The sequence below is a fragment of the Leptonychotes weddellii genome, chromosome 10 (assembly GCF_054177405.1).
Source record: "Leptonychotes weddellii isolate Sample4059 chromosome 10, ASM5417740v2, whole genome shotgun sequence".
In the NCBI taxonomy this organism is placed as follows: domain Eukaryota; kingdom Metazoa; phylum Chordata; class Mammalia; order Carnivora; family Phocidae; genus Leptonychotes; species Leptonychotes weddellii.
The window spans coordinates 18237889-18249111 of NC_138378.1; the positions used below are offsets into that span (position 1 = coordinate 18237889).

Consider the following 11223-nt stretch of genomic DNA (forward strand, 5'->3'; position numbering starts at 1 on the left):
GTCTGGTTTGTTGGCTTGCACACAAATGAGCAAGTTCACACATGTATTAGCATAAGCAAAAGTGTTACTTAGCTCCAAGGACTTGGGTACAGAGGTATGGGGATCCACCAGGAAAGAGACTCAGCTAGCAGGGGGAGTCTCTGTCATGTCGGTCTGAGGAACAAGGCCCATCTATGCAGTTGGGGAGGGCCTCAGATCTGGTGCTTTCAAGATAGGATGATAGTATGCTTTATTGTCCAAACAGGACACTTCTCTGACCGAAGAGGGGCCCTCGCAGGCATAAACTGGAACTCTGCCAGGCAAACTGGGGCATCTTTCTGGGCGTGAGGCACCAGTGAAACTAGCATAATGATGCTTATGGGAACATATTCAACGTAAGGTACATAGTCCATGCTCACAGAGTACGTCCAAATATAAACTCACTTATAGCTTTAAACAACTGTCCTAGTGGGTTCAGTGTCTGGGCACACCTCAGAGTATCTGTCGTAGGGTTTATCATCAGGACATTTCTGTCTGAACACCTCACAGTATCATCTTTATTTCTTTTTAAGTTTATTTAAATCTCTACACCCAATGTGAGGCTCAAAATCACGACCCAAGACCACAAGTCACTGGTCCTTCCGACAGAGCCAGCCAGGAGCCCCCACAGTATCATCTTTATAAGATCCTTGTGAGAAATTCTTACCTGATCTTAGCATCAAGAATTCTTCCTGGAGCGCCTGGGTGGCTCGGTCGTTAAGCGTCTGCCTTTGGCTCAGGTCATGATCCCAGGGTCCTGGGATTGAGCCCCGCATCGGGCTCCCCCTGCTCTGCGGGAAGCCTGCTTCTCCCTCTCCCGCTCCTCCTGCTTGTGTTCCCTCTCTCGCTGTGTCTCTCTCTGTCAAATAATTAAATAAAATCTTTTTTAAAAAAAACAAAGGATTCTTCCTGAACCTGGATTTAATGCGAATGGTGGATCTGACCAGGTTTCTCTTTCTGCCTCGCCTACTGAGAAACTTAAAGATAAACGTGTGGACTACCAAGGGAGCATGCTGGTCATTGTGGCTTCATTCCACTCCACCCCTGGGCTTCTTCCATGTAACTTTTCCTTTACATGATCCTGAACCTTAGGTTTTCTTGTAAGTCACCTCAAGTTCCCTTAGTAAAAGATAAATATTCCCCAATCCAACTGCCTGTGGGGGTGGGGTGGCCAGCTCTTCAGCTGACTCCTTAAGTGTTTCAAAAGAATGTCGACCCTGCAGTCTGATTGTGTTGACCTTGCAATTGCATGGATCTCTAACAAACCAATCAGCAGGGGGAAAACAAGACAACTGAATTTCAACACTATTTGATGATACTGGGAAATTTTTATTAAAGTTGTTTAGGTAGGATCATGGTATTGTGGTTGTTTTTAAAAGGGAGTTGTTTTTTGTTTTGATCTTTTACAGATACATACTGAAATATTTACAGCCAAGTTTGCAATGGTTAAGTCTGACATTAGACATATAAGGAAATAGTAATTCTCTCCCAGGAAGGGGCAACCAACATTTTTGAACCAAATAGTCTGCCCTACTCATCCTCCCCTCCCCTGGGAACAGGGCCAATAATGGACATTGTAAACAGGGACCCAGCTCACCCTGATGCAGGTGGTCCTCAGACCTCATCTTGACCAGCTATGCCCTGGAATGATATTCTTTCCAAACTCGAATGCCCGAAAAGCTTTGTTCACGCTAAGAGACCTAGCCATTTCCTTGGGATCCCATATTTCTTTTGTTCTAATTTCTAATCATTGGCAACACCTTTTAAGTTTCAACTCATCAGTGTATTGACTGCCACTTCTCAACGTACACCCTGTGCTGCCTCCACCCTCCCGCAGAGACTCGTACAACCAAGTCCTGGACTCCCAGTCTAAAAAACCTGTGTTCCACGCCTATGTCACTCTTTACCAGCCTTGCGACCTAAAATATGCCACTGCATCTGAGCTTCTGTTTCTCTGCTCGACTATTGGGAATAACAGCTGTCCCAGCACTACTTTGTTGCGAGGGTCAAAGACAGAACATAGGAAATGATCTAAATCTGCAACTGGTTTCAACCAACTATATGTTTGTGTGAGGCTTAGGACCGAGTTGTTTACAACCGGACATGAACTGGATGTCTGGCCGGCTTCACAGCCCAGACTAAGGCACGAACCCAGCAAATAACCAGCCTGGGGACCAGCCTGGGGACCAGGGCATGCATGAAAACCCACAGGCATGCTCATGATCCAGTGCATCAGCATGTGCCTATGTGGCAGACGATACCCTCCCCTGTGACAGATCTTTCTTGCTTTGGCCAAATCAGAAGGAGGAGGCCACCCTTTAATTCTCTTCCTTTGGTCTGTCCACACAAACGAGACTGGACAAAAACAGGATTCCACAGCCATACCAACCCTGATTAGCAGGGTGTAGAAACCAGTTGCATGGCCTGCCACCAGACCTGGAATCTGGGATAATTGTCAGTGTCCTCTTCTGCCACTACTCCAGGATATGAGATTGCTAAATCATTGTCAATACACCCATCTGATGAAATTAGGCCCATGGGGCCACCAGAGTTAATACTAGGGCTGAATCCAGGAACGCACACAAAGGCCGCCTTTGGCAGCGCAGCAGAGAACCAAGTTCCTTGTTTAAATAGCTCAAGCTTTTCCTGTGAAGAAAAGACAAGCAGAGAGAGGCACATGAAAAGACCTGCAGTTGCTGGCAAGTTCCCTCCTTCAAACTATACAGATAGTAACACCGACATTCCTATCACTAAGGAGGGCATGACCCTGACACTTATTTTACGTCTTCTAACTTTTAAGAGGATATTTTCTCTTTTAACAGTTTGGATCATCTACTTCTTCCCCATCCCAACACTATTAAAAAAAAAAAAAAAAAAAAACCCTGCAAAAATAGCTATTACATGTATTTACTTGTGACACACTCCAGGGTTAAAGAGAAAAGTGCCAGAGGGGAAAAATATTACCCGCGCAATCACCACACAAAAGTTGTTTATATTTATTTAATGCTAAGAACATAGATATCCTAAAGAAGACACAGATGACAAGGAAGTTTCTTCTTAAACAGGATTTTGATCATAAAAACTAGTCATGCAAATCTCTAAAACAGAAGAGCACACATATCTAGAAAAATACAAAATGTATTTTCTCTTTTACCTGAATTAACCTGAGAACCCCTAAACACTCTCTTTAAGAGATACCAATATTAAAGTCGTGCAAAGAAACTGTACCCATAGTGTTTCAACCATAAAACCAACACCTGGTTTATACATGACAAAAATAAGATAAAGGCATGTAAAAGAATGTGCAGTTTATAGAACTCAGAGAAAATCGGGGTGACCAAAGATCGGGTGAACGGGCTGCAAAGCAGGGTGCTCAGGGGACGGGTGCTGAATGCTGAGTGGTCACTGATAGGAGGGATACAGTGCGATATCTCTCACAGCCAGCAGATTCACCGAGGCCCTGGTAACGTTTCCAGGATGAAAACCAAGGTACTTCTCAGTCAGGAATGTTCTCCTGGAGAGCATGGCCAGCATGTGGTTGAGCCGGGACCTGATGCCAGCAAAGTGAAACTGGCGCTCTTGATTCAAGTTCCTAAAGGAGTCTCGCAAGCACAGATCCAAGCGGGGGGCGCCCCAGAACTTGGAATGTCCAGCGCGGACAAAGTCAGTGGCTCTGCTGGACGCCTGGGAACCCAGGGAGCTCGCCACGGAGCCCTGTGAGGACAGAGAGGAGGAAGATCTCAAACTGGAAGATCTTGACACAGACATCCTGGACACTGGTGACCCTTCTTTAGACTGGGTGCCCTGAGAAAAGAGAACGTTCTCATCCACGTCAGTCTGGGTGGTGGCCGACGTGAACCGAACCACGGTTTGGGAGCTCGCCACCCTGGTGGTGACTGCGGTCTGGGTCCCGGCACACGTCGTCACGGCGCTGGCCTGGGTCCCCGCATCACTCACACTCACTGCTGGTGCCTCCTCTCCTGCCTCCGTCTGAGTGGCGGCATCGGTCATCCTCCCGCCCTCTAGTTTGTCCCTGCGGCTGTTGAAGTCGTCCTTGTCACTGATAGTGGAGGACTCCGAGTCATGGCGCCTGGCCTCTGCCCTGCCCTCGGTGGGCGCCTCGAACCCCAGCTCAGCCTTCTTGGGGGTGCTTGAGAGCCGGGCCAGCCGCAGGCGCAGCAGGCTGCCCAACGTGAGCTCCTTCGACAGAGGTTTCGGGTCGACTAGATGGTCAAACTTGCCGCTGATCCGGAAGTTGGACAGCAGCTTGGAGCTGATGGGCTTCGACTGTGCGTACAGGATTCGGAACTCCAGATCAAAGTGTTCAACCACTTGGCCAGACAGGATGACCAAGTTACTGCTATTTAATTTGCCATCCGTCCACGTAAAACTTAAGGATTAAAAACAAACAAACAGAGAAGCTAGTAAGGATGAGCAGTCAGTCTCCTTACTGTTTACTTACTGTCAAACTGAATAATAAAGCCCAGATACTCTGCTCCAGGAGTCACAGCTCTGGCGACAGCATATACCTACCAGGCAGTGTAAATTCAACCAGCCTTACCCCGGGGTCTGACATACGTATGCATTAAGAGAAGTAAAAAGGCCAGCTCTTTAACCAACACGCTAAGACCCACACCTCCTCAGTCTCGGAGTTTCTAAAAACTAGAAACGGCTTTAAAAATATTCAGGCCAGGGCTCTCACTTCAGAAGTGAGGAAACGAGCTAGCGATGTCCCAGTGGGAAGCTGGCGGTTGACCCTAGACTAGACCCGAGTCCTTAAGATTGCCAGTGCTCTGCTCCTCCAATACTGTCATTTTCTTTTTTTTTTATTTTTTTTTAAAGATTTTATTTATTTATTTGAGAGAGAGAGAATGAGAGACAGAGAGCATGAGAGGGAGGAGGGTCAGAGGGAGAAGCAGACTCCCTGCCGAGCAGAGAGTCCAATGCGGGACTCGATCCCGGGACTCCAGGATCATGACCTGAGCCGAAGGCAGTTGCTTAACCAACTGAGCCACCCAGGCGCCCGTCCAATACTGTCATTTTCAAAGGGAGATGGTGCTGTTGCTCCGAGCACATTCTGAGCTCATTAGTGGCCATGTGCCCCTGCCTGTCCAGCATCCCTTCTCCTTCCTCTAGTGATAGAACCCCACCCACCCCCAGCCAAAGGGCGTTCCTTTATGCATCTTCTCCAATCACAACAGGGGTGGACATATGACCCAGGCTGGCCACTAGAGTATTCCATTCCCTTGGGTCGGGGATCTACCCAGGGTGGGCACATGACCTAGCGAGGACCAAGGAGTTTTTCAAGACTGATGCCAGTGCAAACAGAAAGAAAGTCTCTCTCTTTGGGAGATAGCTACTAAAGGCTATGTAAGTAAGCCTGGATCTTTGCCTTCAAAGGGATAAGCCTGACTGAGAATAAAGATCAGCTAGAGAAAAGCAGAACCAGGGGACAATATTCTGATAAACATATGCCCTCCAGGTCAAGACAAGCTGAAAACCAATTGCACCTTTCTACACTTCCAAGTTATGGGACTCAATAAATTCTATTTTGCATAAAGTAGATTGAGCTAGCTTTCTGCACTCGCAGTCACCCCACTGATAAATAAGTTTGTATCAAGAATAGGATGTTTTAAAGGAGATCATAACACATAGTGTCAACTCTGTCTCTGGCAACCAAGATTCCTTGCTGATGCAAATCCTACCTTAAGAACTGCCTTCAAAGCCGGAGAAGAAAGATTCTTTTGAAAACCCTCCATGAGGGTTGAAATGGAAAACCTTCAATCATGCAAACAAGACACCTACCCAACACCAGGATTATGAAATGCCTTCAACAAATAGAAGCTACCATCTTCATCCTTATCCTCAACGGTAGTGTATTTTTTTTAGAGAGAGTAATGTAATTTTTATATTTTATATTTTAGAAGATCCAAAAACCATTTGAGACTAAGTTTGTATAATGTAGATAAAGCCTATTTTGGATGAAAATCCAGTTTCTTCCAGTTATTTATGAACATCTCATGAAAGGAGGTCTCAAGGAAGAGCGTAAATTTTGCTCTGAGCAATGACGGTACTGTCTGCAAGGACAGGCATCGTGAGTTTGCAGATCTGACCACCTCAGCTTCTACAGTCCTTTCCATGTCCGCCTTTATCCAGGGCTGACACATCATCACCACCCAGAGACGCATGTGTCTTCAAAAAGGAGCTTCTCTTTTCTAAGCTCAAGACATACCTCATGCATACCACCAGACAATCTAACACACAGACACACCACATCAGATCCGCCCAAGTAAACATGGTATATCTTAACTTCTGGAGATCCGTGTGAACCACTATTATCTCCACCCTCTTCAACATCCCGGCACCCTAGCATAAGGTGCCAGTGCCAAGGTGAGACTCCAAAGGTGGGCCAGAAACAGGGACCAGGGCTTTCTAGACTAAAGCATTGGGCTACAAGGCTTGAAGGAAGGTGAAGGACTTAAGCGTAAGGTGACAGCTTCAGCTCTGCCCTCCACTGATGCTGAGGCCTGTGACTGCCCTTACCTGCAAGTGAGCAGGGGCGAGGGACAGGGGGAGGTCAAAGGCCCCAAGGAACAGGATCTGAGACTGCTCCTGTCACTGGTAACCCCTGGTTCAGCCACGGCAGGCCTGGCCGAGGCTGGAATCGACTCATCCACCGGGGGTCTCCAGGCAAGTTTCATATCTGCACTTTAGTTTTGTGGCCCATAGGGCGGGGGTGTGGGGGGGTGTGACCCCACATCCCGACCACCTCCTGCAGGAGGAGGCTCTGACTGATATACTCACACCCACAGATGCACACCTACCAGAATGCTTGGCCACAAAGACTCGCATTGAGAGGAAAAAGCAGCTTTTATCTTTATACAGCAAGCACGTTCTACAAAGGTTAGAGTAGCAAGCATAGGCAGGCTAGAGACTTACCTATAGGAGCCTGTAGCCACTCGAATGCCATCAATCAGTGTGAACTTTTCATGAACCTGCCCAACTATCTTAGTTCCCGACCTTGCATAGTAAATACTTCCAGTAATGGTCCGAACGGTCATCAGCTGTCGGCAGGGAATGGGAGAAAAAGAAACAACAGTCCAGTGAGCAAATGATAAAGAGGGCTTTGTTTATAATTCCCCAATAGACGCACTCATTGGCAAAGGAGTGGTCCCCAGGCCCCTTCAGGAACACCACACAGGGCACACGAGCCAACAGTGTTCAGGGCTCAAGGAATGCGACCTCACTGAGTCCATCTTCTTGTGAGCCCTTTGATCACACTGATTTTTGAGACTCTTGGTCCTTGTGTACATGTGCTTGAAAAGAAGACTCACTGTTGGGGATATGACACAACAGAATCCAAGAAGTGATTTTGAAACAAAACGTGGGGGATAAAATCATCAAAGAAAACACGCTAGTAATAAATATCATTTTAACAAAGGCTTAAAGAAGCTAACCTGCTATTTCTCCTACTTTTTTATTTAACAGCATCAGTAATGAATAATAATAGCCCATCCTCACTTACCCCACACCATGAGTCTGGAGATCAGGACAAGCCTTCTCTAACATGGGACTTCTGAGGCTGAAACACTCATATCACAAGGGGCTTAATCAGCAATGTCACATCTCTTGTAAGAATGAATTTACCAAAAGGGCACCAACATACTGGGGCCTCATGGTGCATATGTGGGCATAATTATCCTTGTAAAATGATGCATGGAAACATATATCCAATGGTATGTAAAGTATTAAGACCATCTGCATTCTTTGGGGCAAATCAGCACTGAGTAAACTATATACCTTTAGAAATCTTAACATGATTCAAATGAAATGTTTAAGATATTTGTTCGACCCTCTCCTTCATTCCATAAACAAAGAAAGCCCCTACAATGTGCTGAGCCTTGAGACAACAGAGATATCTGGCATGCCCCTTATCTTTAAGGACTAGGAGAGAGGAAAGTAATGCAGGATGAAAAACCACAACAAGATTAGGACATCGTCCAGAGAAGTGAAAACCTACAACTACACAAAAACCTGTGCACAAAGATCCATAGCAACTCTCCTCATAATAGCACAAAACTGGAAGCCATCCTAAAGCCCTTCAGTGGGTGACCGGTTAAACAAACCATGGGACAACCATACCCCATGACACAACTCAGCAGTAGAAACAACAAACTACGGATACACACAACAATTTGGGCGGATCTCAAGGGCATTGTGCAGGACAAAAAAAGCCAATCTCAACAGGTTACATAGTGGGGCACGTGGGTGGTGCAGTCGGTTAAGTGGCCAACTCCTGGTTTCAACTCAGGTCATGATGTCAGTCGTGAGATCGAGCCCCACGTCCAGCTCCGCGCTGAGTGCAGACTCTGCTTCAGAGTCTCTCTCTCCCTCTCCTTCCGCCCCTCCGCCCCTTGCTTGCACACATATGTGTGCGTACTCTCCCTCTCTAAAATAAATCTTAAAAAAAAAAGTCACATACACTATGATTCCATTTATAGAACATTCTCTAACTGACAAAACTATAGAGATGGGGAACAAATTTTTTTTTTTTTTTAAGATTTTATTTATTTGACAGAGGGAAAAACAGCGAGAGAGGGAACACAAGCAGGGGGAGTGGGAGAGGGAGAAGCAGGCTTCCCGCCGAGCAGGGAGCCCGATGCGGGGCTCAATCCCAGGACCCTGGGACCATGATCTGAGCCGAAAGCAGATGCTTAACACCGACTGAGGCACCCAGGCGCCCCAGAGATGGGGAACAAATTACTGGTTGCCAGGGGTTAAAAATCAGGAGGAAGGCACAGAGAGGGGAGCAGATGGGACCATAACGGTAGCAAGAGGGAGATCATTGTGACAGGACAGTCCTGTATTGTGATGGTGGGGGCAGGTACACATGAGTCCATGTGTAATGAAATGGCACAGAACTACAGACACACATTGTACCAACTCCAATTTCCAGGCTTTGATTTTGTACTCTAAGTTACTCAAGATGTAACCGCTGGGGGAAACTGGGTGAAGGACACGTGGAACCCGCTATCTACCTTTGCAGCTTCTGTGAATCTGTCATTATTTCAAAATACAAACAAAAGCCAAAACAAAACAGTATGGTATGACATAACATCCCTTCTGTGGTCTTACCAAAACACATATCTGAATTTGACCATGAGGCAATGTCAGACAAACCCAAATTCTACAGAAAACTGGCTAGTGTTCTCTAAAAGCATCAAGACCCTAAAAGACAAAGGAAGACAGAGGAACAGTTCCAGATGAGAGGATGCTAAGGAGACATGACAACCCAATGCAAGATATGGTCCTGAGTTGGATCCTGGACAAGAAATAGGGCATTTGTGGAATGATCAGTGAAGTTGATAAGGTCTGTAAATTAGATAACTGTATTATATCAAATTTATTTCTCAATTTTGAAATTGCACCGAGTGGTTTATAAGATGTTAACATTTAGACAGTCTGGGCAAAGAGTATTCAGGAATTCCCTACATTTGGGGGCACCTGGCTAGCTCAGGTGGTAGAGCCTGTGACTCTTGATCTCAGGGTTGTGAGTTTGAGCCCCATGTTGGGCATGGTGCCTACTTAAAAAATAAAACAAATTAAAAAAAAAAGGAATTCCTTATTTTTGTAACTCTTGTAAATTGAATTGTTTTAAAATAAAATTAAACAAACAAAAAAGCTTAGGAACTTCCAAAAAGTTGTAAACGTACATGGAACAGGCAGGGGCGGGGAGGGCAGGGCACAGTTGGGGGGCGGCTTCCTGAAGGAGATGCTAATTCCTGATCCAACCTTTAAGGATCAACATATAATAAACAAGCATTAAAAAATATCACTATGGGTACATTTTGGTGTGGTTTTGTACATATTTCCCTTTGGCACTTACCTGAATGTCGTACAGGCCCCTGTGATTGTGGCCAAAGCACTTTTGAGTGTCTACACACAAATACATGACCAAGTTCCGACAGACAGGACACCCGCTCAGAACCAGCCACGGAGCCAGGGCGGAGGTCAGCCCCACTGGGTGAGGGACAGATTCACCAGCAGATGCGCCCGGGTGAGAAGCCACCAGAGAAGATGGTGCTTCTCTAGGAAGAAGTTAAGACACTAGAAAATTGCTGAAGCCAAAGGTACAGACCTTTCAACTCTTCCCTCGGGCAACATTCAACAGTGTGCAACCAAGTCGGTAGGTAATGCTAGATCTCCACGGAGTGCATGGGTTGCAGCCAATGTCCCAATCAGAGCTGCGGCCAGAGCCACGCTGTGAGATTCCTGCTGCTGACACACAGCCTTAGTTTCAGACAGAGAGCCTCGGAGTTCCACAGGGTCATCCTGCATTGCTTCACCGGGCTCTAGGTAAGAGCCGGCACAGGCTGGATGTCTGGCTAGATGAGAACGTGCTTTTCCGTGCCCGACATGCATTTTCCTGGGGCCCCCCTGACCTCCTGTTTCAGCTAGTGCTGGGTCACGTGGCTGGACCATTTCATTCTGGCTCTAAGCTCCAATTCTACCACCACCGTGAACATGAATAGGCTTTGTAGCTGCAGCAACCAGTAACTACATAATTAAACCCAATCCTCAGGTTCCTCATTAGGGAAAACCACCCCCGGGAACTCTGCGGGGGACAGTAAATGGTGACATTTTGTAGACCAAGTTACTTGTTAATAACAAGGTGGTAAGCTGACATTCATTACACAAGTAGCCTACAGTACCAAAGCCCAAATTCCTAGTTCGGTTTGTTTACTGCTTTCTTTCCAGTACCTAGAATAGTAAGTGGCTCAGAGAAGGTGCTCACATAGGTGATGAACCAAGTGGATGAATTAAGTCCCGAAGCTCACGGCTCACATTAAGATGCTTGATTTAAAAAGATGAATAACAAATATGATGATTTTTCTTGCCTCTTTCCACTACAGAGAATCGGCTAGCTGACTTATATAACCTTACATTTAAATACTTAAGCTCAAATTTTTTTTAAAGGTTTTATTTATTTATTTGACAGAGAGACAGTGAGAGAGGGAACATAAGCAGGGGGAGTGGGAGAGGGAGAAGCAGGCTTCCCGCCGAGCAGAGAGCACCCCAAGCTCAAACTATTTTCATGCTCAGAGCAAAGGATATAAAAAGCCTAATTTTATAAGAATGAGAATCAACTCATTGATATGAGGAATTCTTAATCGCAGGAAACAAACTGAGTGTTGTTGGAGTGGG

The 11223-nt window shown here is 46.1% G+C and overlaps 1 protein-coding gene across 1 annotated transcript in view; it reads right to left on the reverse strand.

The window, feature by feature from the left end:
- Positions 1-3138: 3138 nt before the first annotated feature.
- Positions 3139-11223, reverse strand: part of SACK1D (scaffolding CK1 anchoring protein D) — a 17564-nt gene continuing 9479 nt past the window's right edge. The window contains exons 3-4 of the mRNA XM_081832801.1: positions 6958-7082; positions 3139-4408 (exon numbers count right to left, since the gene is read on the reverse strand). Of these exons, the coding sequence (XP_081688927.1) occupies positions 3421-4408; positions 6958-7082 (1113 nt within the window). The 3' untranslated portion in view covers positions 3139-3420. The remainder of the gene's footprint in view (positions 4409-6957; positions 7083-11223) is intronic.